Genomic DNA, 26,060 nt, shown 5'->3' on the forward strand with positions numbered 1-26,060 from the left:
CAACAGCCCGAGACAAATAAAAAAAAGTAGGAACATAAGGCTTTATTGTTGGGTTTTTTACAGAAATGTTTGGCGATGATCTAGGAATGCTTTGGAGATCGACCGGTTGGTGACCACTGCTCTTGAAAGTTGAGTGAAATTCAATCTTGTGCTTCTGTGGGTTGATATTTCTTCTGTGCTGAGTCTCGGGGCTACTGCGCACCCATGCACAGCTTAGAGGGAACATTGCCCACCATACCATGAGACATCCATGTCTTTATCACTGGAAAAGATAAACGGTTGAGTTTGATATCACTTACAAACAGGATTGTCAAACTATTTTATGATTTCTTGAAAAATATGTTTTGATTATTAAATAGTTGACATTTTCTTAAACCTTTTAATGTCAATTATATATGTTTTTTTTCTTCATATTCGGGCATATGTTATAGCTTAGACCCTACTACACACTGAGTGTACAACACATTAAGAACACCTTCCTACTATTGAATTACACCCCCCCACAGGAATACCGGCCCATGTTGAGTCCAATGATTCCCACAGTTGTGTCAAGTTGGCTGGATGTCCTTTGGGTGGTGGACGAATCTCGAATACACACAGGAAACTGTTTAGCGTGAAAACCCCAGCAGCATTGCGGTTCTTGACACAAACCGGTGCGCCTGGCACCTAGCGTACTACCATACCCACTTCAAAAGGCACTTAAATATTTTGTCTTGCCCACTCACCCTCTGAATGGCACACATACACAATACACGTCGCAATTGTCTCAAGGCTTAAAAATCCTTTAACCAGTCTCCTTCCCTTCATCTACACTGATTAAAGTGGATTTAACAAGTGACATCAATAAGGGATCATAGCTTTCGCCTGGTCAGTGCATGTCATGGAAAGAGCAGGTGTTCTTAATGTTTTGTACACTGGGGTTTTTGTCTTGTGCCCGCCATCGGTTGTGATGCAATATGCTCTTGAATACAGGGTGGGTCAATGGGTAGGAGCCCGAAGGAGGCAAATACAACAGTGTCGGTGCTGTCAGTCCTGGAAAACAGAATAAGGAGACACAAAACACCTGAGAAGAGGGCAGGGTTTTAGCCGCTGTCAGTTCCATACGATATCCAGTATGTTATAATAGGGTTTCAATGTTTATAATTTCTCTTGCACTTGTACCTGAAACATCTCTTGCACCTGAAACATCTGCCCTTCAGACTGCTATGCATTGCTCCCAACATCTGCCACATTCTGAGACATGTAGCGGAAGTTACAGTAGAGGTAACAGGTGGAGATATTCAAAGGGGAATTTCGGTAGTATGCAAACAATGTCCATAGTCAACAGCTCTGAGTATAGTAGTAGAGAAAAACAACACCACACATCTGTCTTTAATTGTGTGCCCACTGTTCTTCCAGCTCTCTCTATGCAGTGAAACTGCAATTGAGTAGCAGCTTTGTTTTGGCTCCAGAATACATGGTTTCAAGTCTTCTCAGAAGGGGCCTGGGAAGGGTCGCAGTGAAAGGATTTCCTAGGTGGACCCTTCAGCACGTCACAGCCAACAGGAGTGGTGGGTGGGAGGAACCCCAGGAATGTGGAATTAGTTCCCGGATGCTAAAGAAACAGTTTGTTATCAAACTTGGAGAAACACGATGGTCAAATAAAAAATGTAACACCCTCCCCTCTTTGAATTGGCTACTGCCACATTACGCAATATGCTGACTGGCTGTCAGGCAAAAAAGTGAATGTTTTGTTATTTTCTTTCAGTGGTGTTTTTTGTTTTGTTTGTCTCCAATGTGGTCAGTTAAATCATGTCACTTTCGGTCTGTACTTTGTGTTTAAATGTATCCCTTAACAGTGAAAGTATGCGTTGAATGGTGTTTACGCTGCATGAAACAAATGGGAGGCCATATGCTCTCTTTTATAGACCTTTATATAAAATAATGTTGGTCACACGCATGTGAGGAGCCCTGGGGATGTTTGACCCCTGACAGTCTTCTCTCTCTGTGGCTCCAGATGGCTCAAACTCAACTCCAAGGCCAGCCGGAAGGAGAAGGAGCGTGGCGAGATACAGGTAACGGTCCAGTTCACGCGCAACAACATGACAGCCAGCATGTTCGACCTTACCATGAAGGACAAGCCGCGCTCTACCTTCGGCAAACTCAAGGACCGCGTGACGGGGAGGAAGAGGGACGACATGGAGTCCTCCTCGGCTATTGTGCCGGGACGCTTCGCCGCCCTGTCGAGTTCCCTGGGGCAGCCATTCGGGGAGGGGAGCGGAGGGGGAGAGGACCCCGGGGAGGTAGAGGTAGCCGAGGAGAAGCGGAGCAAGGTGAAGGATTTTTTCCTGGGTAAGGGAAAGCTGCGGAGGTCTTCTGACACATGGTCGTGTTCGTCGCTGGCCTCAGAAAGCAGCGTGTCGTCCACGACCAGTGAAAGCCACTGTCCCCCTTCTCTGGGTCTAGGCCTCCTGGTGGACCCCCCCAGCTCCCCCATCTACAGCAGCAAAGTCAAAGACACCCACCACGGAGATACAGACCTAGCTAAAAAAGGTAAGCCTGCAGATTTCCTCTGTGTTTTAGATCAAATATTTGCTCTATTTTTGTTCACAGGTTTCATTTTCTTTCGAAATTGCCCTAAATGTCTGTAATATGCACAGTAATTCATGAACTGTATTTAAATGATATGCTGACAGACTGTTTAACAAACATGGGAAAAGCATTTACTATATCTCAAGGATATGGCATGCTTATGCATTTTAAGGAATTGTTTTGGAATAGAGGTTATTATTATACTTTTTCCCCCTCCAAACAGTGCTTACCACCACACAGTCTTCCCCAAAGATACTGACCCACAAGCGAGCCTTCAGCGACGAGGCAAGTAGGATCACCACGACTGCCATTCCCCGGCCCTGTCCTGCTGTGGAGTCCCTCAAGGGTCACGGTATGACTCTCTCCCAATCCTCTCTGTGCATCAACGGAAGCCACGTCTATGGATCTGAACCGGTGGGTCCCAAGGGCTCAAGCACCCTTCCATCCAAGCTGGTCCTGCTCGAAAAGTGCTCCCCTCTCTCTCGTTCGCTGCAGAACCTCACAAAGCGGAGCGAGGACAAGGGTTCTGCCGGCGAGGGCCGGCGCTGGTCCTTCGACAAGGTAAAGAAAGACGAGAAGGATGAGGAGAAGGAGGCCGAACCTCCAGTCTCCCAGTTTCAAAGTGCTCGGGTGGGGGGTCGGCCAGTGCAGGCAGCAGCCCCGATGCTGTCTTCTACTACCACGGTGGACTCAGCAGACAAAGGGAAGAAGCTCAGAAAAACGTTATTCTCCGGAGGGAGGAGTGATTCTCTACCTGCCAAGTCCGAGCTGAGCCAGGGTTCTCCTCCCCCTGAGGGGAGACTGCGAGGCTGGTTTGGCTCCAGTGACTCCCAGAACAAGCCAAGGTGAGTGGAGGATCATTTCAGCTCTGTGGCTCCATTCTCCAGGGCTTCATACAGTTTTGCCTTCCATCGAAAGCACACAATAGACATCTACATCATGGAAGGTTTTGATTTCCTTGTTTTCAGTGTCTATGCTGCCCCCTGTTCCTTTAAAACGGAAATGTGGCAAGTTCATCCACCATTTTACAGCAATCTCATATAGGCCATAATTTAATGGTCATACTGTCCTCATAACACAGCATAATAGTTGACATCTAGGCCATTTGTATAAAAATGTACTGTACTTCCAATCAAAAGAAAATCAAAGACTCAAAGAGTCTATGTGACTGGAGTTGGAAAGGACATTTTGGCATATGTATATTTCACTCTTAAAATCGCTTGGGGTTCTCAAGTACTAATGCCAGAAGATCTACCTGAACTTAGGTTTGGTATGTTGTGGAACATTGATTTAGATGTGCACTAATCATCTGGGCCAGTATTCATAATGTCTTGGAATAGCAGTGCTGACCCCCACCCCATGTAACTTCATTCATTATGATCTAAAAGGCTAAACTGGTCCTAGATCAGCACTCCTAATCTCAGATTCTTTATGAATACTGGATTAGTACACTAATCACCTGTTCTTGCTATTAGGTCATCCTGCAGTATTACCGTAATTTCCGGACTATAAGCCGCTACTTTATTCCCACGCTTTGAACCTCGCGGTTTATACAATGATGCGGCTATTTTATGGATTTTTCCCGCTTTCACAAGATTCATGCCACCAAAAAACTGAGCACCGTCACATAATGTGACGTAAATCGAGCGCGCTCGAACTTCCCATCATTCTGATTACGGTAGTAATTTTGTCACCCTCATCATGGCAAAGACACGGAGAAATGCATATGATGCAGCTTTCAAGTTGAAGGCGATCGATCTGGCTGTTGGAAAAGGAAATAGAGCTGCTGCACGGGAGCTTGGCCTTAATGAGTCGAGATGGGCGCCGCGAGGCGTCCAGTGCGGTAAGACGTTGGAAACAGCAGCGTGAAGAACTGACTCACTGCAAAAAGACAACAAAAGCTTTCAGAGGGAAGAAAAGCAGATGGCCCAAAGTATTTGCAGCCACTCGACATCAGTGTAAATCGTGCATTTAAGGTGGTGCTCCTTGTTCAGTGGGAGGCTTGGATGACAAGTGGGGAGAAATCCTTCACTAAAACGGGCTGCATGCGAAGAGCAACTTATGGTCAAGTCTGCCAGTGGGCCCTGACAGCGTAGAGCATTGTCAAAAAATCCACTATCATCAACGGGTTTCGAAAGGCTGGACTGCTGCGTGTTGAAGGTTGCAGCATGAGCTCAGCGGGGTATTTGCCTCCGGATGAAAGTGACGAGAGCGACAATGAAAACGATCCAACATCGGATGAAGCAATTCTGAGGCTATTCAACTCCGACACCGAAGGAGATGACTTCAGTGGTTTCAGTGCACAGGAGGAGGAAGATAGTGACCAAGTTCATTTGTTTCAATGTACCGGTAGGCACCTGCAGCTTATAGACATGTGCGGCTTATTTATGTACAAAATACATATTTTTTAATAATTCAGTGGGTGCGGTTTATATTCAGGTGCGCTTAATAGTCCAGCAATTACAGTACTGTCTATAATCTGACAGTAATTCCTGAAATACCAAACTCAGTACATCTTGCTCTTCACCTTGCTTCAGTAATTTGCTAAATGCATTTTTGCTTTTTGTAGTAAACTCCTGTTGCTGTTTTCCATAACCCATTATTGTTTACATTTTGTTGGCATATTCACAAGATAGTCCTCGAATAGACAGTAGTTGGCTGGGTTGCCTTTTTCTCTCTGTGTTAGACAAAGGGAACCCATATTTTAAAATGGGCCAGCTGGCACAGAATTAACAAAGAGGACTGCTTGTGCCTTCCCTCCACAGGCTGGAAGTTTCTCCTAAGGTAGAAAGCGAATCAGACACCCCTCCTCCTCTCCCCCCTCGCTCCCCCATTCCCCTCCAGTGCTCGTCTCCCTCTGCTTCTTTCACTGGCCATTCCTCGCCCGACAGTGCCCATCCAACTAACCCCTTCACTCCCTCTCTCTCTCTGACCCCTGACCCCATCTCTCCCTTCAACCCCTTCCTCCCGCGTATGCAGTGTAACCCCTTTTTTGAGGACCTCATTGCAGAAGAGGGCCAGAAGTCCCCCCCTTTTGCTACCTGCTCCCCCGTCACACCCCTCTGTCATTCCACAGCTTTGCCTAGCGTCACCAGTCCCACCCACGATCCCGCCGTGCAAATTGAAATGGCCGCCATATGGCGAGACCAGCCCAGGCCTGTAGCCAGGCAGACGTCCCTCCCTGCCTTACTTCCGACACCAGCGACGGCTAGCCCCCCCAATCCGTTTACGTCTCGCTCCATATCAGAGAGTGGGGGAGGAGAATGGGATGAGTCCTTTGATGCCTTTGCCTCCAGCAGACTGAATTCGCCAAAGGGCTCTCCTACCAATCACCCTTCAATAGCAACCTCAAGGCAAGCCCAAGTAAGAAGCACTCCTCCATATGAGAGTTACACTATTCCACCCATTGAGGAGATGAGGATGAGTGAAGAAGAAGAGCCTCCACGATTGCCTCCACGGAGGCCCATAATACGGTCTCTGGTGAACGAGAGACCTTCTGACAGCTGGTTGCACAGGGGTCAGGAACTGGCGGTGCAGAAAGAGGCCTGTCTCCTGTCACAAACAGGCGCAGCTTCCCTACAGCACACAAGAGAATGGGGGCACAAGAGACACACACCAAGTCCCCACCTGTACCCAAGCCCAGGCAAAGACCTTGTCAGTAGTGACCTGTTGGACTTTCATACCGTACACTCACAACATTATGCCAACATGTCTCCAGAGTCTCCATCTCCATTCAAGTCTGAAGATGAGTTCAAGAAGTTTGACTATGAACCATTACGAGATGAAGATGATAAAATTATATTTACTGAGCAGGACCTATGGCCAGATGCAACAGATTCAATAATATCGTTGGCTTCAGAGGATACGACGGACGCCAGTCCCACTGTAAGAAAATATGCTATTGTAAAGAACACTTCACATTCTGAACTCAAAGACTTATCTCTGCCAGTAATGCTTCTTAATAGTGAAAGGACTGTTGCCGATCTACTGACTAAGTCTTGCCCAAAACACTCTAAATCAGGTCTTAAGACTCTAGACATTGCTTCAACTCCACCAGACCTAACAACGGACTCGTTCTCAATTCACCCAGATAAGCCCACCAAGTCCAGAAACAACAATTATGAATCACCTCCGCTAACCTTAGAAGACCTTAATAAAAACAAAAGTAACTCAGATTTTTGTTTTATTGACTCTGCTTCTGATACTTCCCCATCTCCATCTGACATGATGACAGTGCATACCCTCAAAAGTTTAGGTGGCATTTGTCCTCAACCTCCACAAGATACTCCCATAGCATTATCTCATGAGCAGATGATGCTATATGCAGAAGATATGCTAATTGTTCAGAAGACTAGTACTATAGACGTCAACTCTGCTGTAATAGTGAACTTACCAGAAGTCTCCTCGCTTTGTCAAGACAATTGTCTAGATGGAGGATGTGAATTGAATACATCACGCAGAGATTCTGCAAGCAATATGAAGAGCATTAGCATTTTTAAGCCTGACAGTCTTAACATAGAGAGAGAGACTGTAGAATTAAAAGACACTCAATCTCCAATGGATAGAAATGGCAACATTACAAAATCAAAGATAGACAGTTCAAAACTAGACCCTTTATGTCATGTTAGATCTTTTCCAGTTTCGTCCCAGATGGAAATGCAACAGGAAGTTGTACGCAATAAACAGGAAGTGAGTCAGCCTCTGGCCAAACGAACCAATCCTGTCAATGAGTCTTCACCAAGGGGCACTAGTTCTCACAGAAGTCTCAAGGGAATGATACGGGAGCTCCACGGCAACAGTGATGCAAATAGCCCTGGCAAAGGATTAGGTGAGAGCCCTCTTCACCAATCACAGTCTTCTGGGCAAATAATCTCAGAGAGCATTGAAGGACCGTTCTCATATCAACCCACCAAATCTCCTTTTTCCTCACCTTTGTCACCGGATAGAGAGACAACGCTCAAGGCAGCCACATTATTTGTGTCCTCGCAAAAAATACACACACATAGTTCCACTCAGTCAATTCCAAAAGAAAACTGCTTAACGGAACATTCCTCATCCAAATATGCTGGGGCGATCAGCTTTGAAGACCTCCACGCCAAAGTAGCCCCGAACGTGAGAAGCCCCATGAGTGCCAGGTTAAGGCCTGGCACCACAGTGCATGCTTCCAACCCCTGTGCTTCCAACCCCTCCTCTGCTACCCCCTCCCTGGCAACTGAAACTAATGGCCAGGCTAAGCTGCCCCCCACCCCTGTCCCCCCCTCCATACATCACCCCCCGACCGTGAGGCCCAGTACCGGAGCCAGTGCCACCTTGGCTGTGGCCCCCTACACCTCTTCCTCCTTCTCCTCCTCTTCCTCCTACACCACTGCCCAGCCCTTGGTCGATGCACGGCACACACTTTTGCCTGAGGAGACACAGCCAGCTAGCAGCCTGCCCCGACAGGAGAGCAGGTGAGACTTCTCCTCACACTTAAGCGCTGCAGAGTGTACCCACTCAAACTCCTCTTGAGAAAATTAAAATACCAGGTTGGGTTGCCAGTTTGAGTTACCAAATTGGGTTGCCAGGTTGTAGTCAACAATGGGATGAAATAGTTAGACATAGCTCAACTGCTGGCATAACTTGAAAATCTATATATTGTTAGACTGTATTCTAATTTTTCCAAACAAAATACATCGATTTGGTTGCTTTGATTTAATCTATTCAAGTAGCTTCCTTAAGAGGGGTTCTCTAAATTAATCAGTACATCTCCCCTGCCAGTACCACCTGCCCATGCAAACCCATTGTTTGCGACAGTGCATTGTTTTGTGAATTGCTTAATCTTTTATGTTGCTCATCTCACTTCTGTGTTGTTAATTTATGTGTCAAACATTTGTGTTGCTGACTGTCCCATCACATCAAGGAGTCCACAATCAAAGTCATCATAATGAGAATCTCAGCCTAACCTTGATTCAACAACGGCTTTAGCTCTCTATGCTGTCATTCTGACAGCGTAAATTAAAGCCAAATGGAAGTGCCTTCCTTCACTCTCTCATTAGGTGTAGGATGAAGTTGCCTTTATACGCTGATTTCCCCCACTAATGGTTAAGGTTAGGATTGGGGAGGGAAAGCTGTTCCTAGATCTGTACCTAGGGGAAACTTCACTCTGGAGCCTGTCATTACCTGATACGGCATACCTGCTCTGTGATATACACAAATCAGACAACATGAGCTCTTTTTACACTCTCTTGCTGAAACCTGATGCTAAACACATTTTGTTATCATTTAGAGGACTGATTTGAGGTCTGCATTATATACTGAAAATTCTAAACCCAAGCCAGAGCATTGTTATGAATATTCCCACATACAATGCCAGTGCCTCATATTGCACTGTACTGATTTTCATGTGAAAATGTATATGTACACATAATCCAATGCAGTGAACCTTTGATGGTGGTGTTTCCTCTGCAGCCCCCACCCAGTGAAGCCCTTGACCACCACAGCCAGTCAGGGGGAGAAGAAAGAGTGCCGGTCAGTTCTGGAGAAGCTCAAGTCTTCCATCCACCCAGGCCGCTCTGCCCAGCAGACACTGGCCGTGGCTGAGACTGAGAAGAAGATTGAGGTATAAAAAAGGCCACAAACTCTGCCCAATTCAAATATTTTTCCACTAATGGGTCTTTTGACCAATCGCATCAGATCTTTTCACGTCAACTCTTTTTCAGACGTATCTGATTGGTCAAAATACCAATTAGTGAAAAAAATAGCTGAATTGGGCTGTCTGTCTAAACGCAGCCAAACTATCACTGCAGAAAAAAACAGAATAGACCAGCATAAATTTAAAGCTGCTATATGCTGGTTTATGCTGGTTCATGATGGTCAGTATGATGCTAGTCAAGCTGGTCTGACCAGCATGCTCTAACTGGTTCTTCTGGCAGACCAGCATGGTCTAGCTGGTCAAGTTGGTCTGACCAGAATGGTCTGGCTGGTTATGCTGGCATACCAGCCTAAGTTGTGTTTTTTATGATGATTGGCATTTGCTGTATTGCTGGGGAGTAGCCTTCACTGTGCTTTTGCTGGTGACCAGCCTTTGCTCTGTTTTGGATACTGGTGACCAGCATAAGCTAAAGCAAAACCAGCATCAAGTCCCATTATGCGGGCTTGCAAACTGATGTTTAAATCCTATTGGAATTCAGCCAGAGTGGATTCCCACAATCTGCATTCAGAATGACTTGCAGGGTTAGAAAAATGAATGAATTAGACTACCTAAACCATTTAAACTGGAACAACCATTTCAGTAACGGGTGCAATAAATCCAACTAGATTCGATTAGTTTATAAAAATGTATGTTATTTATCAACACTGGAGTACCACATACCCTGCAGGCCGGGGGACCCATGGGGGTCTTTTCTCTCAGCGTCATGGCAAAATGTGTAGAATAGCATGAGATTAGCTTTAAAATTGCACATTTTTCTCTCTGCCCCATGGTAATATGTGTAGAATTGCAGGAAATTCGCTTCAAACCAGCAACATTTTCTCTCAGCCTCATAGCAAAATGAAAAGTATGAGATTAGCTATACCTTGCTCACACCTACAGTATACTTTGCTGAGACCACGGGGCCAGTGAAACTGTCAATCAATGTACATGCAAAAACACAGATATTGACAGAAACATTTTTTTAATGTTTAATGCAATAGAGCATGCTGGGAAATATCCTAATGATGGGCGGGGTTTTGCAGACCAGCAAAATTCGGATTACTTTAGAGTAGAGGTTGAACGATTTAGATCTTTCAGCGCCAATACAAATACCGATTATTTGAGAACCAAAAAGAGCCGATACCGATTAATCGGACGATTTTTATATATATTTATATATACAGTGCCTTGCGAAAGTATTCGGCTCCCTTGAACTTTGCGACCTTTTGCCACATTTCAGGCTTCAAACATAAAGATATAAAACTGTATTTTTTGTGAAGAATCAACAACAAGTGGGACACAATTATGAAGTGGAACGACATTTATTGGATATTTCAAACTTTTTTAACAAATCAAAAACTGAAAAATTGGGCGTGCAAAATTATTCAGCCCCTTTACTTTCAGTGCAGCAAACTCTCTCCAGAAGTTCAGTGAGGATCTCTGAATGATCCAATGTTGACCTAAATGACTAATGATGATAAATACAATCCACCTGTGTGTAATCATGTCTCCGTATAAATGCACATGCACTGTGATAGTCTCAGAGGTCCGTTAAAAGCGCAGAGAGCATCATGAAGAACAAGAAACACACCAGGCAGGTCCGAGATACTGTTGTGAAGAAGTTTAAAGCCGGATTTGGATACAAAAAGATTTCCCAAGCTTTAAACATCCCAAGGAGCACTGTGCAAGCGATAATATTGAAATGGAAGGAGTATCAGACCACTGCAAATCTACCAAGACCTGGCCGTCCCTCTAAACTTTCAGCTCATACAAGGAGAAGACTGATCAGAGATGCAGCCAAGAGGCCCATGATCACTCTGGATGAACTGCAGAGATCTACAGCTGAGGTGGGAGACTCTGTCCATAGGACAACAATCAGTCGTATATTGCACAAATCTGGCCTTTATGGAAGAGTGGCAAGAAGAAAGCCATTTCTTAAAGATATCCATAAAAAGTGTAGTTTAAAGTTTGCCACAAGCCACCTGGGAGACACACCAAACATGTGGAAGAAGGTGCTCTGGTCAGATGAAACCAAAATTGAAATTTTGGCAACAATGCAAAACGTTATGTTTGGCGTAAAAGCAACACAGCTGAACACACCATCCCCACTGTCAAACATGGTGGTGGCAGCATCATGGTTTGGGCCTGCTTTTCTTCAGCAGGGACAGGGAAGATGGTTCAAATTGATGGGAAGATGGATGGAGACAAACCATTCTGGAAGAAAACCTGATGGTGTCTGCAAAAGACAGTTTTTTTTCAGTTTTTGATTTGTTAAAAAAGTTTGAAATATCCAATAAATGTCGTTCCACTTCATGATTGTGTCCCACTTGTTGTTGATTCTTCACAAAAAAATACAGTTTTATATCTTTATGTTTGAAGCCTGAAATGTGGCAAAAGGTCGCAAAGTTCAAGGGGGCCGAATACTTTCGCAAGGCACTGTATATATTTGTAATAATGACAATTACAGCATTACTGAATGAACAATGAACACTTTTATTTACATTTTATATAATACATAAACAACATAAATTTTGTGTCAAATAAATAATGAAACATGTTCAATTTGGTTTAAATAATGCAAAAACACAGTGTATGAATGCACAATTCCTCCATCAGTGCTCAAACTGTCCGTAATAGGCTGGGAGAGGCTGGACTGAAGGCTTGTAGGCCTGTTGTAAGGCAGGTCCTCACCAGACATCACCGGCAACAACGTCGCCTATGGGCACAAACCCACCGTCGCTGGATCAGACAGGACTGGCAAAAAGTGCTCTTCACTGACTAGTCGCGGTCTTGTCTCACCAGGTGTGAAGGTTGGATTTGCGTTTATCGCTGAAGGAATGCACATTACACTGAGGCCTGTACTCTGGAGCGGGATCGATTTGGAGGTGGAGGCTCCATCATGGTCTGGGGCGGTGTGTCACAGCATCATCGGACTGAGCTTGTTGTCATTGCAGGCAATATCAACACTGTGCATTACAGAGAAGACATCCTCCTCCCTCATGTGGTACCCTTTCTGCAGGCTCATCCTGACATGACCCTGCAGCATGACAATGCCACCAGCCATACTGCTCGTTCTGTGCGTGATTTCTTGCAAGACAGGAATGTCAGTGTTCTGCCAAAGTCAGCGAAGAGTCTGGATCTCAATCCAATTGAGCACGTCTGGGACCTGTTGGATCGGAGGGTGAGGGCTAGGGCCATTCCCCCCAGAAATGTCCGGGACCTTGCAGGTGCCTTGGTGGAAGAGTGGGGTAACATCTCCCAGCAAGAACTGGAAAATCTTGTGCAGTCCATGAGGAGGAGATGGACTGCAGTACTTAATGCAGCTGGTGGCCACACCAGATACTGACTGTTACTTTTGATTTTGACCCCCCCTTTGTTCAGGAACACATTATTACATTTCTGTTTGTCACTTGTCTGTGGAACTTGTTCAGTTTATGTCTCAGTTGTTGAATCTTATGTTCATACAAATATTTACACATGTTAAGTTTGCTGAAAATAAATGCAGTTGACAGTGAGACGACGTTTCTTTTTTTGCTGAGTTTATGTACTGTTAATGTAATTGAACATAGGATATGAAGTACAGTTGAAGTAGGAAGTTTACATACACTTAGGTTGGAGTCATTAAAACTCGTTTTTCAACCACTCCACAAATTTCTTGTTAACAAACTATAGTTTTGGCAAGTCTGTTAGAACATATATTTTGTGCATGACACAAGTAATTTTTCCAACAATTCTTACCAGACTGATTATTTCACTTAATATTAGCTGTATCACAATTCCAATGTGTTAGAAGTTTACATACACTAAGTTGACTGTGCCTTTAAACAGCTTGGAAAATTCCAGAAAATTATGTCATGGCTTTAGAAGCTTATGATAGGCTAATTGACATCATTTGAATCAATTGGAGGTGTACCTTCAAACTCAGTGCCTCTTTGCTTGACATCATGAGAAAATCAAAAGAAATCAGCTAAGACCTCAGGAAAAAATTGTTGAGCTCCACAAGTCTGGTTCATCCTTGGAAGCAATTTCTAAATGCCTGAAGGTACCACGTTCATCTGTACAAACAATAGTATGCAAGTATAAACACCATGGTACTGCACAGCTGTCATACCGCTCAGGAAGGAGACGCGTTCTGTCGCCTAGAGATGAACGTACTTTGGTGCGAAAAGTGCAAATCAATCCCAGAACAACAGCAAAAGACCTTGTGAAGATGCTGGAGAAAACAGGTACAAAAGTATCTATATCCACAGTAAAACGAGTCCTATATCGACATAACCTGAAAGGCCGCTCAGCAAGGAAGAAGTCCCTGCTCCATAACCACCATAAAAAAACAGTCTACGATTTGCAATTGCACATGGGGACAAATATCGTACTTTTTGGAAAAATGTCCTCTGATCTGATGAAGCAAAAATAGAACTGTTTGGCCATAATGACCATCATTATGTTTGCAAGCTGAAGAACACCATCCCAACCGTGAAGCACAGTGGTGTCAGCATCATGTTGTGGGGGTGCTTTGCTGCAGGAGGGACTGGTGCACTTCACAAAATAGATGGCATGAGGCAGGAAAATTATGTGGATATATTGAAGCAACATCTCAAGACATCAGTCTTGGTCACAAATGGGTCTTCCAAATGGAAAATGACCTCAAGCATACTTCTAAAGTTGTGGCAAAATGGATTAAGGACAACAAAGTCAAGGTATTGGAGTGACCATCACAAAGCCCTGACCTCAATCCTATAGAAAATTTGTGGGCAGAACTGAAAAAGCGTGTGCGAGCAAGGAGGCCTACAAACCTGACACAGTTACACAAGCTCTGTTAGGAGAAATGGGCCAAATTTCACCCAACTTATTGTGGGAAGCTTGTGGAAGGCTTCCCGAAACATTTGACCCAAGTTAAACACTTTAAAGTTAATGCTACCAAATACTAATTGAGTGTATGTAAACTTCTGACCCACTGGGATTTTGATGAAAGAAAGAAAAGCTAATATAAATCATTCTCTCCACTATTATACAGATATTTCACATTCTTAAAATAAAGTGGTGATCCTAACTGACCTAAAACAGATCATTTGTACTCAAATTAAATGTCAGGAATTGTGAAAAACTGAGTTTAAATGTAATTGGCTAAGTTGTATGTAAACTTACGACTTCAACTGTATCTTAATGCATTTTTAAAATATATATTTTTCTATTGATAATGACAACTGTGAATTTATATTATTCTTCAAAGCAATTGTAATAAACCAGATAATTGACCCTTGACACGAATGAGAGCTTTTCCTGAAACCAACCAACTTTCTCTTGTCTCATATTTTCTCCTGTTTTACAGGAAACATATTATCTGTTTTCCTGGTCTCAATCCTGGGACTTTTAACAAATACATAATTAACATGATATTTATTTTTTATTACAGGAAATTTTCTTTAACTTTTCTCTCAGCCTCATGGCAAAATGTGTAAATAGCATAAGATTAGCTATAAAACTGCACTTTTTTTCTCTCTGTCCCATAACATGTTGTTGTTATAATAATGTTATCTGGCTTAGGGCTGGCTGACGCTACCACACTTTCATAGACGTTACCCTGCACTTATTGTGTAGACATGTGCTGGATTTATAACATTTTATGAGCTTTTTAAATATTTTTTTCTATTTTACTGATGATTTTGAACCCCTGCTCAGATGAAACCTATCTCCTGCAATTGATTAGTCACTCTCCCCCATCCTCACCTACAGATATTCCTGGCTGGCTGTATAGCATATTTGAGCCAATGCAAACACAACACTATTCATGATATTTAGTTTATTCGGTATATATTTAGTTTAGTCGGTATACTGATTCGCTTTTGAAAGAAATTCTGAACATGCTGCAAAGCAATTGTGGTCCCACAAGGGAACCTGTTTATGTACTGAACAAAAATATAAATGCAGCATGCAACAATTTCTTTTTTTTTTTTTACTGAGTTACAGTTCATATAAGGAAACCAGTCAATTGAAATTCATTCATTAGGTCCTTATCTATGGATTTCACAACAGGGAATACAGATACAGTGGTTCGTCCTTTAAAAGTTGCTGTGTACTGCGGCACAGCTTGCATTGTGCCGCAGAATTGTATGGCATGTTATTTAAGTGTCAACCACTGTTACCGTTAATGCTAGTTAGTGCTAGTTTGACCACCAGAGGGCATCTTTGAGAAGCATTTGATAGCCTTCAATAGTGGCTGTACTAGATAATTTCAAACCTTTTTTTGTAAGAACATAGTATATGGGACTGATATTAGGACATTTTGCTAAATTAATTTGATTGATATTATGGTTTCTTTTCCAAGGGGTTCAATTCCCTGACAGGGAGGAAGGAGTAGGCTGTCCTTGTAAATAAGAATTTGTTCTTAACTGACTTGCCTAGTTAAATAAAGGTTACACTAAGAGCATAACAGTTCTACACCATAAGTGTTGGCTAATCAATACCAAAATGGAGATTCAGTGAAAATAAAAATCTCATTGATTTATCAAGACCAGTCCCCATGCTTGTCTCAGAGCAGTGCGAAACGGTGCTAAAATAGTTGTAGCCTAATGCTTCAAATCCTATTGCTTCTAACTTCAATATGCTCTTTAAATAAATAAGACCTACACCACTTTAACAGCACATTACTCAACACTAGTGAGACTCATGTCGCCTACGGTAGGCCAACAGTACATCGAAAAATATGACGTGACTCTCCGCCAATAATTACATATAGAGGATTGGAGAATATTTCTGTAGTAATTCGTTATGGACCCATAACTAAATAAACATTGGCATTTTGAAAAATGATTTTTTATCATTATTTTATTAACGAAAGCATAAAAATGCCATTATTAGTTACATTGTTTTAGTTTGAACGTGCAGACTGGTATTAAGAACAGCAGGAATGTTTCCCTAGTCAGCGCCATTATTAGTGCAATTCCCCTTAAAGTGTTGGCAGCGTGGCGGGGTAGGTGTCCAACCCCCTTCCTTCTCCTCCCTTCCCCATGGGCTAGGTCGGTCTTCTGTGCGCGGCTCTGCGGCCCATCCTGTGCCCCCTGCCCTCGTAGCTTGAACCTTGCACACTTTCAGTGGATACAGCTGGAGAACTGCAAGGCAATCCCATTGTGCACCACTCGGGAGCCACGACCAATATATATTGTCCTGCTAATAACAGGGTTAATAATATATCTGTGAGAATATCCAACAGGCTTTTATATAATTCAAAATGAATTAATAATAATAATTGCTTTGTTTAAACAATAATATTTTGGAGATGATTTCATTTTCAAATAACATAAAATGAGCGAGAAAAGGCCATTCTTGAACACGGGGGTGAGACATTGTTGCTAATTTGTAAATAAAGCCAGTTTGTTATTTAGAATGATTTATTTCTGTTTTTAGAGGAAGAGAAACCAAAAACCTGCAGTCGTCACAGCACGGTCGAGGGCAGCACGGGTATTGAACCAGCATCTGTAGCAACACAGTTTGCAGTGTCTTCGACCATTGCGCCACTCAGGCACTGTACAATGTGACAGGTCGGGACTGGGCTACAGTACTACAGTAAGAGCAAAATAATCCTAACAAAATAAAATAAAAACCTTAGTGTAACAATCAGTTATAGGTTTTAGTAAGTAATACTGAAGTCGTGCACAATTATCAGTTCCTATTTAGGTTTTTGTCACCCATTCATTGACAGTTAGAGACTCAGTAGGACCCAAAAGCATAATCAGTGCTCTAACTCCCCCCTGCGCTGGTCTGGAGCAATGAAGTGGTGACACAGGGTACCGTACTAAACCACAAATGACCTCAAAGTCGCGCAACATAATCGCAAAACTTTTAGTGGAGCAACCACTGTATGCATCTGTTGGTTACAGATCCCTTTAAAAAAACAGGGTAGGGGCGTGGATCAGAAAACCAGTCAGTATCTGGTGTGGCAACCATTTGCCTCATGCAGCGCGACACATCTCCTTTGCATAGAGTTGGTCAGGATGTTGATTGCAGCCTGTGGAATGTTGTGCGAAGTTTCTGGATATTGACGGGAACTGAAACACGCTGTCGTACACGTCGATCCAGAGCATCCCAATGGGTGACATGCCTGGTGAGTATGCAGGCCATGGAAAAATACATTTTCTGCTTCCAGGAATTGTTTACAGATCCTTGTGATATGGGGCCGTGCATTATCATGCTGAAACATGAGGTGATGGCTGCAGATGTATGGCACGATCTCTGTGCATTCAAATTGCCATTGATATAATGCAATTGTGTTCGTTGTCCGTAGTTTATGCCTGCCCATACCATAACCCATTATTGACTGTACGTTTCATCCCATGTGTAACTCTGTTGTTGTTTTTGTCGCACTGCTTTGCTTTATCTTGGTCAGGTCGCAGTTGTAAATGAGACCTTGTTCTCAACTGGCCTACCTGGTTAAATTAAGGTGAAATAAATAAAAAATATATTTTAAAAAACACGGCCACCATGGGGCACTTTGTTCACAACGTTTACATCATGTAAACAAATTTGTGCACAACATTTGAGCTTTTTGTGCGTATAGAAAATTTTATTTCAGCTCATTAAATATGCAACTAACACTTTACATGCTGCGTTTCTATTTGTTCAGTATAGAAACAGTATCCACACATTACAAATGAATCATTGAATATAGTAAAGGATAAAAAGTCCATGAATTTACATAATGATACATTATCTACTTTGGGAAAACTGGGCAGTTCAATTCTATGGAAAAGGTTTTGGTCATGTTCTATTACCTGACAGCAATATATTTTATTAATTGGGTCCCTCCTCTTGTTAATCTGTTTTTCCACATTCTATGTCACAGATCCAGAACAGTGATTACTTCAAGATATGAATGAATGACGAATTCTCAAAGTATTCATACAGGGCCTGTGTTTGTCTTCTCAGGAATCGTTAGCAGACAGCTCTGCCCAGTACGAGCAGCTGACAAACATGGAGCTGATTTCCCTTCTGCTGCAGCAGGAGATGGATATGGAGAAGCAGCAGGTGGCCTCCGACCAGCAGGCGGCAATGCTGGAGAAACACGAGGCGGAGCTGAAGAAGATCAAGGCACAGGTGCGCGACCTAGAGGACTACATCGACAAGCTGCTGGTGCAGATCATGGAGCAGACACCCACACTCCTCCAAGTGCGCTCCCGGCACAAGTGACCACTAGTGCTAGTGTGTGCACATATAATCAGTATAATATAGGGCCATGGTCACCATCAAACCTCTTCCTGGAGAGCTCCTAGGATGAGCAGACAATTGTTCCAGCTCAGTCCCTATAATAGTGCATTTAACTAGATTTGGTGGTCAGTTGTTTAGCCAATCAGGTGTTATAGTGCAAGGCATGAAACAAAAGCCTGCACATCCAAGTAGTTCTTGCGGACCAGGGTTGGTTACCAATGTTCCAGGGTCAGGTGTAGTCCAACACATCCCGAAGCAATTACTAAATCTCACAACCATCCAGGTTTCACTGCTGATACCCTGCCCTGTTGATATAGACACAATATTACCCATGTGCATGCTTGCTATTGCTTTACACTCGCTACTTAGGATAAGGAGAGTGACAGCTTTTATCAAATGTACTGCAAGAATTCTTATAAATGTGCATTGATGAAGAAATAGAAAATGTCTTCCTATTCATAAAGTGTACAGTAAATGTAATATTCAGTGGTATAAATTGTTCTTACGTGATATGACATTGCATAAAATTCAGAAAACATTGAAGTGTTTGAATTAGTATAATAATGACCCAAATTGTCTTCATCGTGGTAAATACTGTCATTATTTGGCATAAGACTCAAAAACAGACTGACCCGAGGAGAATTCCACTGAACTTAAATTTGTTTACATGGAGAAATGTGAGCTTCAGCTAGTGTCATATTGTGTAAATTATTATAAAAAATATATAAAAATGAAAATGCATGAAGACAGATGTCTTAAATAGACCGCTGAACTCAAATTTGTTAAAGTGGAGAAAGATTAACTTGAGCTAGTGTCATATTTTGTAAATGATTATAAATATATATATATGTGAAAAGAATATATAGGTAAACCATGTGAAAAATAGATAAACATTTGGTAAGAGAACAATGATTTCTTATACGATGCTGCTGTATGAAAAGCCAAAACTAACAAGCGCTAATGATTTTTTTTTCTCCTATTTAAGAAAAATAATAATAATTAATTTTGCAACATGACACCTTTCTCTCAACATGAATTTGAGAATGTATGCAAGTTGAAATATCCTCGGCTTTGATATAATTTACTATTCATTGATGAAGTGTGTGCAAAGAATAAAGTGACAAATGTTCATGTGATAAAGGTAGGTACTCCAAAATGAATTCAAAGGCATTGATTTATGCTAAGTTAGGTATATTTTCACATTTTGGTTTAATTTGAAAAGAGAATGAATACAATTACAGATATTTTTGGGGGCTAATCATTTTTTATATGACATTGTATTATGGTATTATTTAGTGCAGTACGTCAATACAGTACTATAATTAAAATGCTATTCATGACCTAAGCACTGTAACATGTAAAATAAAGACAATTGCTTATCAAATGATTCAGAATTTTTTTTATCCTCAAACTTGTTTACATTATACTTGTACAAGTCCTTATGCATGAGTAGTCTAAATATTGTGAAAATCCAAGTTGCCCTTGTTTTCACAGCCCATATATAATGAAAGGAATGCTGATTGCTGACAGTATAATATTATGCTGACAATTAAGTATTGCAGACATCTTCTTTCTAATGGCAGTGCAGGGCACTGCTATGTGTGCTTAGTATTGATTTCCACTCCCCTTGTTCCATTTTGGTTTGAGCACATTATCAGAATGAACGTACAGTAGGAATCTGCATGCTGTTTTACCCCATGCCCTTTGACTTCCATTTTTGTTTCCATCACTTCCATCCAAACTCGGCAGGAAAAGCTCTATTGGATATAATGTTATTCACCCCCCCCCCAGTAATTACATGTACAGGTAACTGCCAAAATAATGGGCTAAACAGTTGAGAAAAACCCAATCAATGACCCAAATGGTTGCCCAATCAGGCAGGCTTTTGGGAGGTTATTCAAATGGCATAGGCTATTCACTGCAATGTACAGCCTAGAATATAGTTTTGAACTAACTTGAAAACAATAATTCTAAACAAAATTATACATTTTTTTGTCCCTAAAAACTGAAACAATATCACAAGCTTTTTAAGCTGTGTACCCAGGGACTGGGAGGGAGCGCACTCAGCACAGCCTTATGAGCACAGTGTAGGCTACCTATAGTTGCAGCCTGGTCTCATAGACAACATAACATAGTAAATGTAAATTCAGAACAACAAAATGTGTATAATGTTACGTTTGATATGGTTACATAAGACAGATGGTTATTTAGGGGGGTGGATGCATGGGTGTTTGTATAATATGAACGTCTATCAACCCAAAGGTTGTGAGTTCAAATCTCATGTTTAGCATTTTCGCTAAATAGCAATTTAGCATCAGTTGCTGGGACCTCTACTATCTGTCCAGTTATCCTGCCGAACAAGGCTGGGTCTGAGGAGCTGCTTGGCGTAGCAATCATTGAGAGAGGATATCAGTTCTGTATGTGAATCCATGATAACAATGACAGAGAAATCAGATTATCTCGAGGGACAATCAAGGCGGAACATGGTTGTGGACAGAATTGCAGAATCTCCACGAGGCCTGGACAGAGTCTGAGGCCAAAGTGAGGGAAATAATCTTGGAGAAACTGAAGATGGACCACAGGAAGATTGAGGTGGAGCACGCCCACAAGACTGGAAAACCTAACACCGGCCCAGGTGACAGGCCCAGGCCGATAATGGTCAAGTTCCTGAGGTTCAAGGACAAGGTAGCTGTTCTGGAAAGAGCCAAAAGAGGAACGTAATTCATCTATCCTGAAGCTGTGCGCCAGAAGAAAGAACTTATCCCAGCGATTAAAGCTGTGTGAAGACATTGATTACATCTGCTATGACATGCTCATTGTTCACCATCCATCCCAAAAGCCTGGAAGGGATAAGTGAGTGTCAACCCCGCAACGCACACACACACACACACACACACACACACACACACACACCAACTGATTAATGCACTGCTGAATGTATATGTTTTCTCTTGCTCTGTTTGCTCTTTGCCATATTGTGATAATCTCTGATAAAGTACACAGGAAAGGGCTGAAAATAGCCCATATTAATATATGTAGCCTTAGAAATAAGGTTAATGAAATCAATTACTTGCTAACATCAGATAACATTCATATATTAGCCATTTCTGAGACTCACTTAGATAATTCATGATACAGCAGTAGCAATACAAGGATATAACATTTATAGAAGAGACAGGAGATCCTTTGACTGACGGCGCCGGAGAAGATGACTGACGTTTTACTTGCTCCTAACCAATTGTGTTTTTATGTTTGTTTTTTTGCGTGGTTTGTAACTTATTTTTGAACTTATTTTGTAAATAATGTTGCTGCTACCGTCTCTTACGACCAAAAATAACTTCTGGACATCAGAACAGCGATTACTCACCACGAACTGGCAGAAGCTTTTTTTCCTTTAACGAGTCCGATGATCCCGATGTGAACGACATACTGCTTTCCCGGGAACAGGCCCAAATCCCTGTCATATGCATGAAGAGACGATGGAGAAAGAGAGGACGGAGGTTGAGCTTCCTTCTGAGAATTTGTAGGCAATCGAATAAACCCCCCTACCTTCCATTCTACTAGCTAACGAACAATAATTGGAAAATAAAATGGACGACCTATGAGGAAGATTAAACCGCCAATGGAATATTAAAAACTGTAATATCTTATGCTTCATGGAGTCATGGCTGAACGATGACGTTGCCTAGTTAAATAAAGGTTCAATAAAAACATATAAATAAATTATCAACATACAGCTGGTTATACGCTGTATCGGTAGGATAGAACAGCGGCATCAGGTAAGACAAGGGGTGGCGGACTATGCATATATGTAAACAAGAGCTGGTGCACGATATCTAAGGAAGTCTCAAGGTTTTGCTCGCCTGAGGTAGAGTATCTCATGATGAGCTGTAGACCAAACTATCTACCTAGAAAGTTTTCATCTGTATTTTTCGTAGCTGTCTACATCACAACACAGACCGATGCTGGCACTACGACTGCACTCAATGAGCTGTATTCTGCCGTAAGCAAACAGGAAAACGCTCATCCAGAGGTGGCACGCCTATTGGCCACCTTTACTCCACACACAGAGACGCGTACAAGGCTCTCCCTCCATTTGGCTAATCTACCATAATTCAGTGGTTCATCAGTAAGTGCATCGATGATGTTGTCCACACAGTGACCGTACGAACATACCCCAACCAGAAGCCATGGATTACAGGCAACGTCCGCACTGAGCTAAAGGCTAGAGCTTCCGCTTTGAAGGAGCGGGACTCTAACCCGGAAGCTTCTAAGAAATCCCACTGTAACAAAGTGTCAATACAGGACTAAGATCAAATCGTACTACACTGGCGGATGTGGCAGGGCTTGAAAACCATTACAGACTACAAAAGGGAAGCAGAGCCAAGAGCTGTCAAGTGACACGAGCGTACCAGACGAGTTAAACTACTTCTAAGCTCGCTTAGAGGCAAATAACACTGAAACATGCATGAGAGTACAAGCTGTTCCAGACGACTGTGTGAACACGCTCTCCGCAGCAGATGTGAGTAAGACCTTTAAACAGGTCAACATTCACAAGGCCGCAGGGCTAGACAGATTACCAGGACGTGTACTGCAAGCATACGCTGACCAACTGGCAAGTGTCTTCACTGACATTTTCGTGAACCCGAACCCTCCAAGATTCCCTCACAGTTCCCCAATAGCTGTCCCTCAACCATTCGAGACCCCTCCCACAGTCCCCCCAGGAAGAAAATATAAAATAAAAAATACAATTAATTCTATTCCCCAACCCCAAGGACCCCCCAATGCACCAACAACCAAGAGAATGAACTAAAGAGAAAAAAGGAAAAGACAGAAGAAAACAGCAAACAACAATGCAAAAAAATAAAATTAAAAAAGAATACATTTAAAACAAAGGACATCAAGGATGTCGTGTCTTTGGGTATGCCGGATTAAGTGATATGACATGCTATTCTATAAAATCCTTTCTCTGTAATTAATATTACCTGATTGAGCTAATCATGTAAATGTAATTAACTAGAAAGTATGGGCACCACTAAATAATATTTATAGAGCTGTTATCTTCCGAATAAACTCTTAAAAGGCCTAGTAATATTTACATCAATAGCAGTCAATATTAATTGTCACCTTATTTCAATCTCATCTGAAAGTTGTAAATTCTTGGTTATCTTCACGAACCCTGGCTAACAAGTTGAATCAGCAATGGAAAATTGGGTTTAATTATTTATTTACTAAATACCTAACTACACACAGAATTACATATACACAGAATTAATCATACCTTGATTACAAATTATGTCATAAAGGAAAACGTCCCTAGCGGACGGAACAGATATGACAACTTGTTACACAAAGAAAAGGGGGCTGGGTTTGAGTGAAAGAGCGGGAAGACTGAAGAACAAAGGGAGAAGCAATGTCTCAATCGGGCCGTAGGCAGCTACTCTATCGTAAATACAGAATCTTATGCAATCTAAATTACTGCCCATTTGGAAAAGGAAAATGGAATAAATATTTACTCTGAGCTGCGCTGGTGGTGGTAGATGGAAGGCCGTGTTGCCCAACAGAGTCCTTTGAAGAGTGTCTCTGGTGGATAAGGGAAACGTTGTAGTGTCATCGTTGTGTGGTAGACGGGATACTCTGTCTGTTCTCTCCTAGCCCACGTTTACAGCAGCCTCTGCTAACTCAACGGCTAGGAGGTATCACTTCTGTAGTGAATAAGAGTTCAAAGTTCATACCATTCGCAACCAAAGCTCACGCTGAGGTTGGCTTCGTTCTGTAGTTATTATCTGAATCCTTCTGACATCGGATCGTCATCCTAATGTACCTGGAACAGTTATTATCTGAACCCTTCTGACATCGGACCGTCATCCTAATGTACAGGAGGTTACATTTTCGTCAAGGGCTTTTATATAGTGGAGGGAGAAGGGTGTGTTTCATAGTTTATAGCCCATGTCTCTTCACAGGGGCGGCCAATGATTGAGCAGAGCCCTAACCTTATGAAAACCCAAATCTCTCATTTGGAAGCTAAAATTACATTGAATCTTTTCACCAATAATTGTATATTTATACATTTGAATTGCACAACAATTCCATGTGAATCTGATAACTATACTGTGTAGACTTTCCCAGATACAGTTTAGGTTGTCCTGTCATCAGTCATAATGTCTCAGATGACAACCGAACATACATCATATTCATTAAGTACCAACGCATATTATCAACTGGTTCTATTACCGAAATATGGTTCCTTTCCCTCCACTTGTTTGATGTCCCAGACTCTCTGTTTAACAAAGGCTATTCAAGAGTCCCCCTGTAGAGTCAAGAGAGAGGGACGAGAGAAAGGTATTTAAGGCGGGGGTCATAAACCTTACCCACGAACGTCATGACAAGGACAACTAAAATCATAACAGCAATGACAACTGTATATGTTTGAGTGCCTGTCTGGCACTATTACATGTATATGTGTGTTCTTCTATGTGTTTATTTGAATGAGTGTGTGTGTATTTGCATGTGTACAAACACCTGCACGGCATCAGCCTCAGGCAAACCGGCATTAGTTGTAAAAACACTGCCACTTAGTGTCATTCAAATGTACTTTTGATTATGATTTATTTTGACTTTAAATTATTATTATTTTTATCTTTTATCTTTGACAATCATTCTCTCTCTTACACTTGTCTCCAATTCCACATACCAACCCCTCAGCTTCCTTCATCCCATCCCATCTATCTCTGCTGGCCACCCACTTCGGGTTTCTACGCAACACATATCTTTCAACTATACTGTGATGTTTAATGTACAATTTCAATCTATCGGATCGAATAGAATCCACAGATTGCGAGTTGAAGATAAATACTTTTACTAAGAGTATTAGTATATTAGTAATTGACTGACCAGGTCTCTCCAGATCTCCTAACAGTACTATTGTTAGGGTCAATTTTAGATCAATGCTATGTATTTTCAGTCATGGCTGAACCTGCAACCAGAAACAGGCTACCTGAGGGCAATACCAAAATAAATGGTCTATTGATTCTGTATCCTCACAACAAAATCTGCAGAGCTTCGATGATTTCATGCCCCAAATATTCAACATTTTGTTGGTGGCAAGATTTCTATATAATCATTTCAGCAGAAAAGCACGAAGTCTTGCGTTGTTTTATACACTGCTCAAAAAATAAAGGGAACACTAAAATAACACATCCTAGATCTGAATGAATGAAATATTCTTATTAAATACTTTTTTCTTTACATAGTTGAATGTGCTGACAACAAAATCACACAAAAATTATCAATGGAAATCAAATTTATCAACCCATGGAGGTCTGGATTTGGAGTCACACTCAAAATTAAAGTGGAAAACTACACTACAGGCTGATCCAACTTTGATGTAATGTCCTTAAAACAAGGCTCAGTAGTGTGTGGGGCCTCCACGTGCCTGTATGACCTCCCTACAACGCCTGGGCATGCTCCAGATGAGGTGGCGGATGGTCTACTGAGGTATCTCCTCCCAGACCTGGACTAAAGCATCCGCCAACTCCTGGACAGTCTGTGGTGCAACGTGGCGTTGGTGGATGGAGCGAGACATGATGTCCCAGATGTGCTCAATTGGATTAAGGTC

General features: G+C 42.1%; 1 protein-coding gene across 2 annotated transcripts in view; it reads left to right on the forward strand.

Annotated features, from left to right (window-relative positions):
• Positions 1 to 19,826, forward strand: part of LOC139420907 (rab11 family-interacting protein 5-like) — a 41,534-nt gene extending 21,708 nt beyond the window's left edge. Inside the window, exons 2-6 of one of the 2 annotated variants that reach the window (XM_071171321.1) lie at positions 1,997 to 2,532; positions 2,795 to 3,416; positions 5,337 to 8,021; positions 9,019 to 9,169; positions 18,164 to 19,826. In XM_071171321.1, the coding sequence (XP_071027422.1) occupies positions 1,997 to 2,532; positions 2,795 to 3,416; positions 5,337 to 8,021; positions 9,019 to 9,169; positions 18,164 to 18,424 (4,255 nt within the window). In that variant the 3' untranslated portion in view covers positions 18,425 to 19,826. The remainder of the gene's footprint in view (positions 1 to 1,996; positions 2,533 to 2,794; positions 3,417 to 5,336; positions 8,022 to 9,018; positions 9,170 to 18,163) is intronic. The other variant, XM_071171323.1, reaches the window with a different exon arrangement.
• Positions 19,827 to 26,060: the final 6,234 nt, after the last annotated feature.

Source organism: Oncorhynchus clarkii, chromosome 12 (assembly GCF_045791955.1).
Source record: "Oncorhynchus clarkii lewisi isolate Uvic-CL-2024 chromosome 12, UVic_Ocla_1.0, whole genome shotgun sequence".
Classification (NCBI taxonomy): domain Eukaryota; kingdom Metazoa; phylum Chordata; class Actinopteri; order Salmoniformes; family Salmonidae; genus Oncorhynchus; species Oncorhynchus clarkii.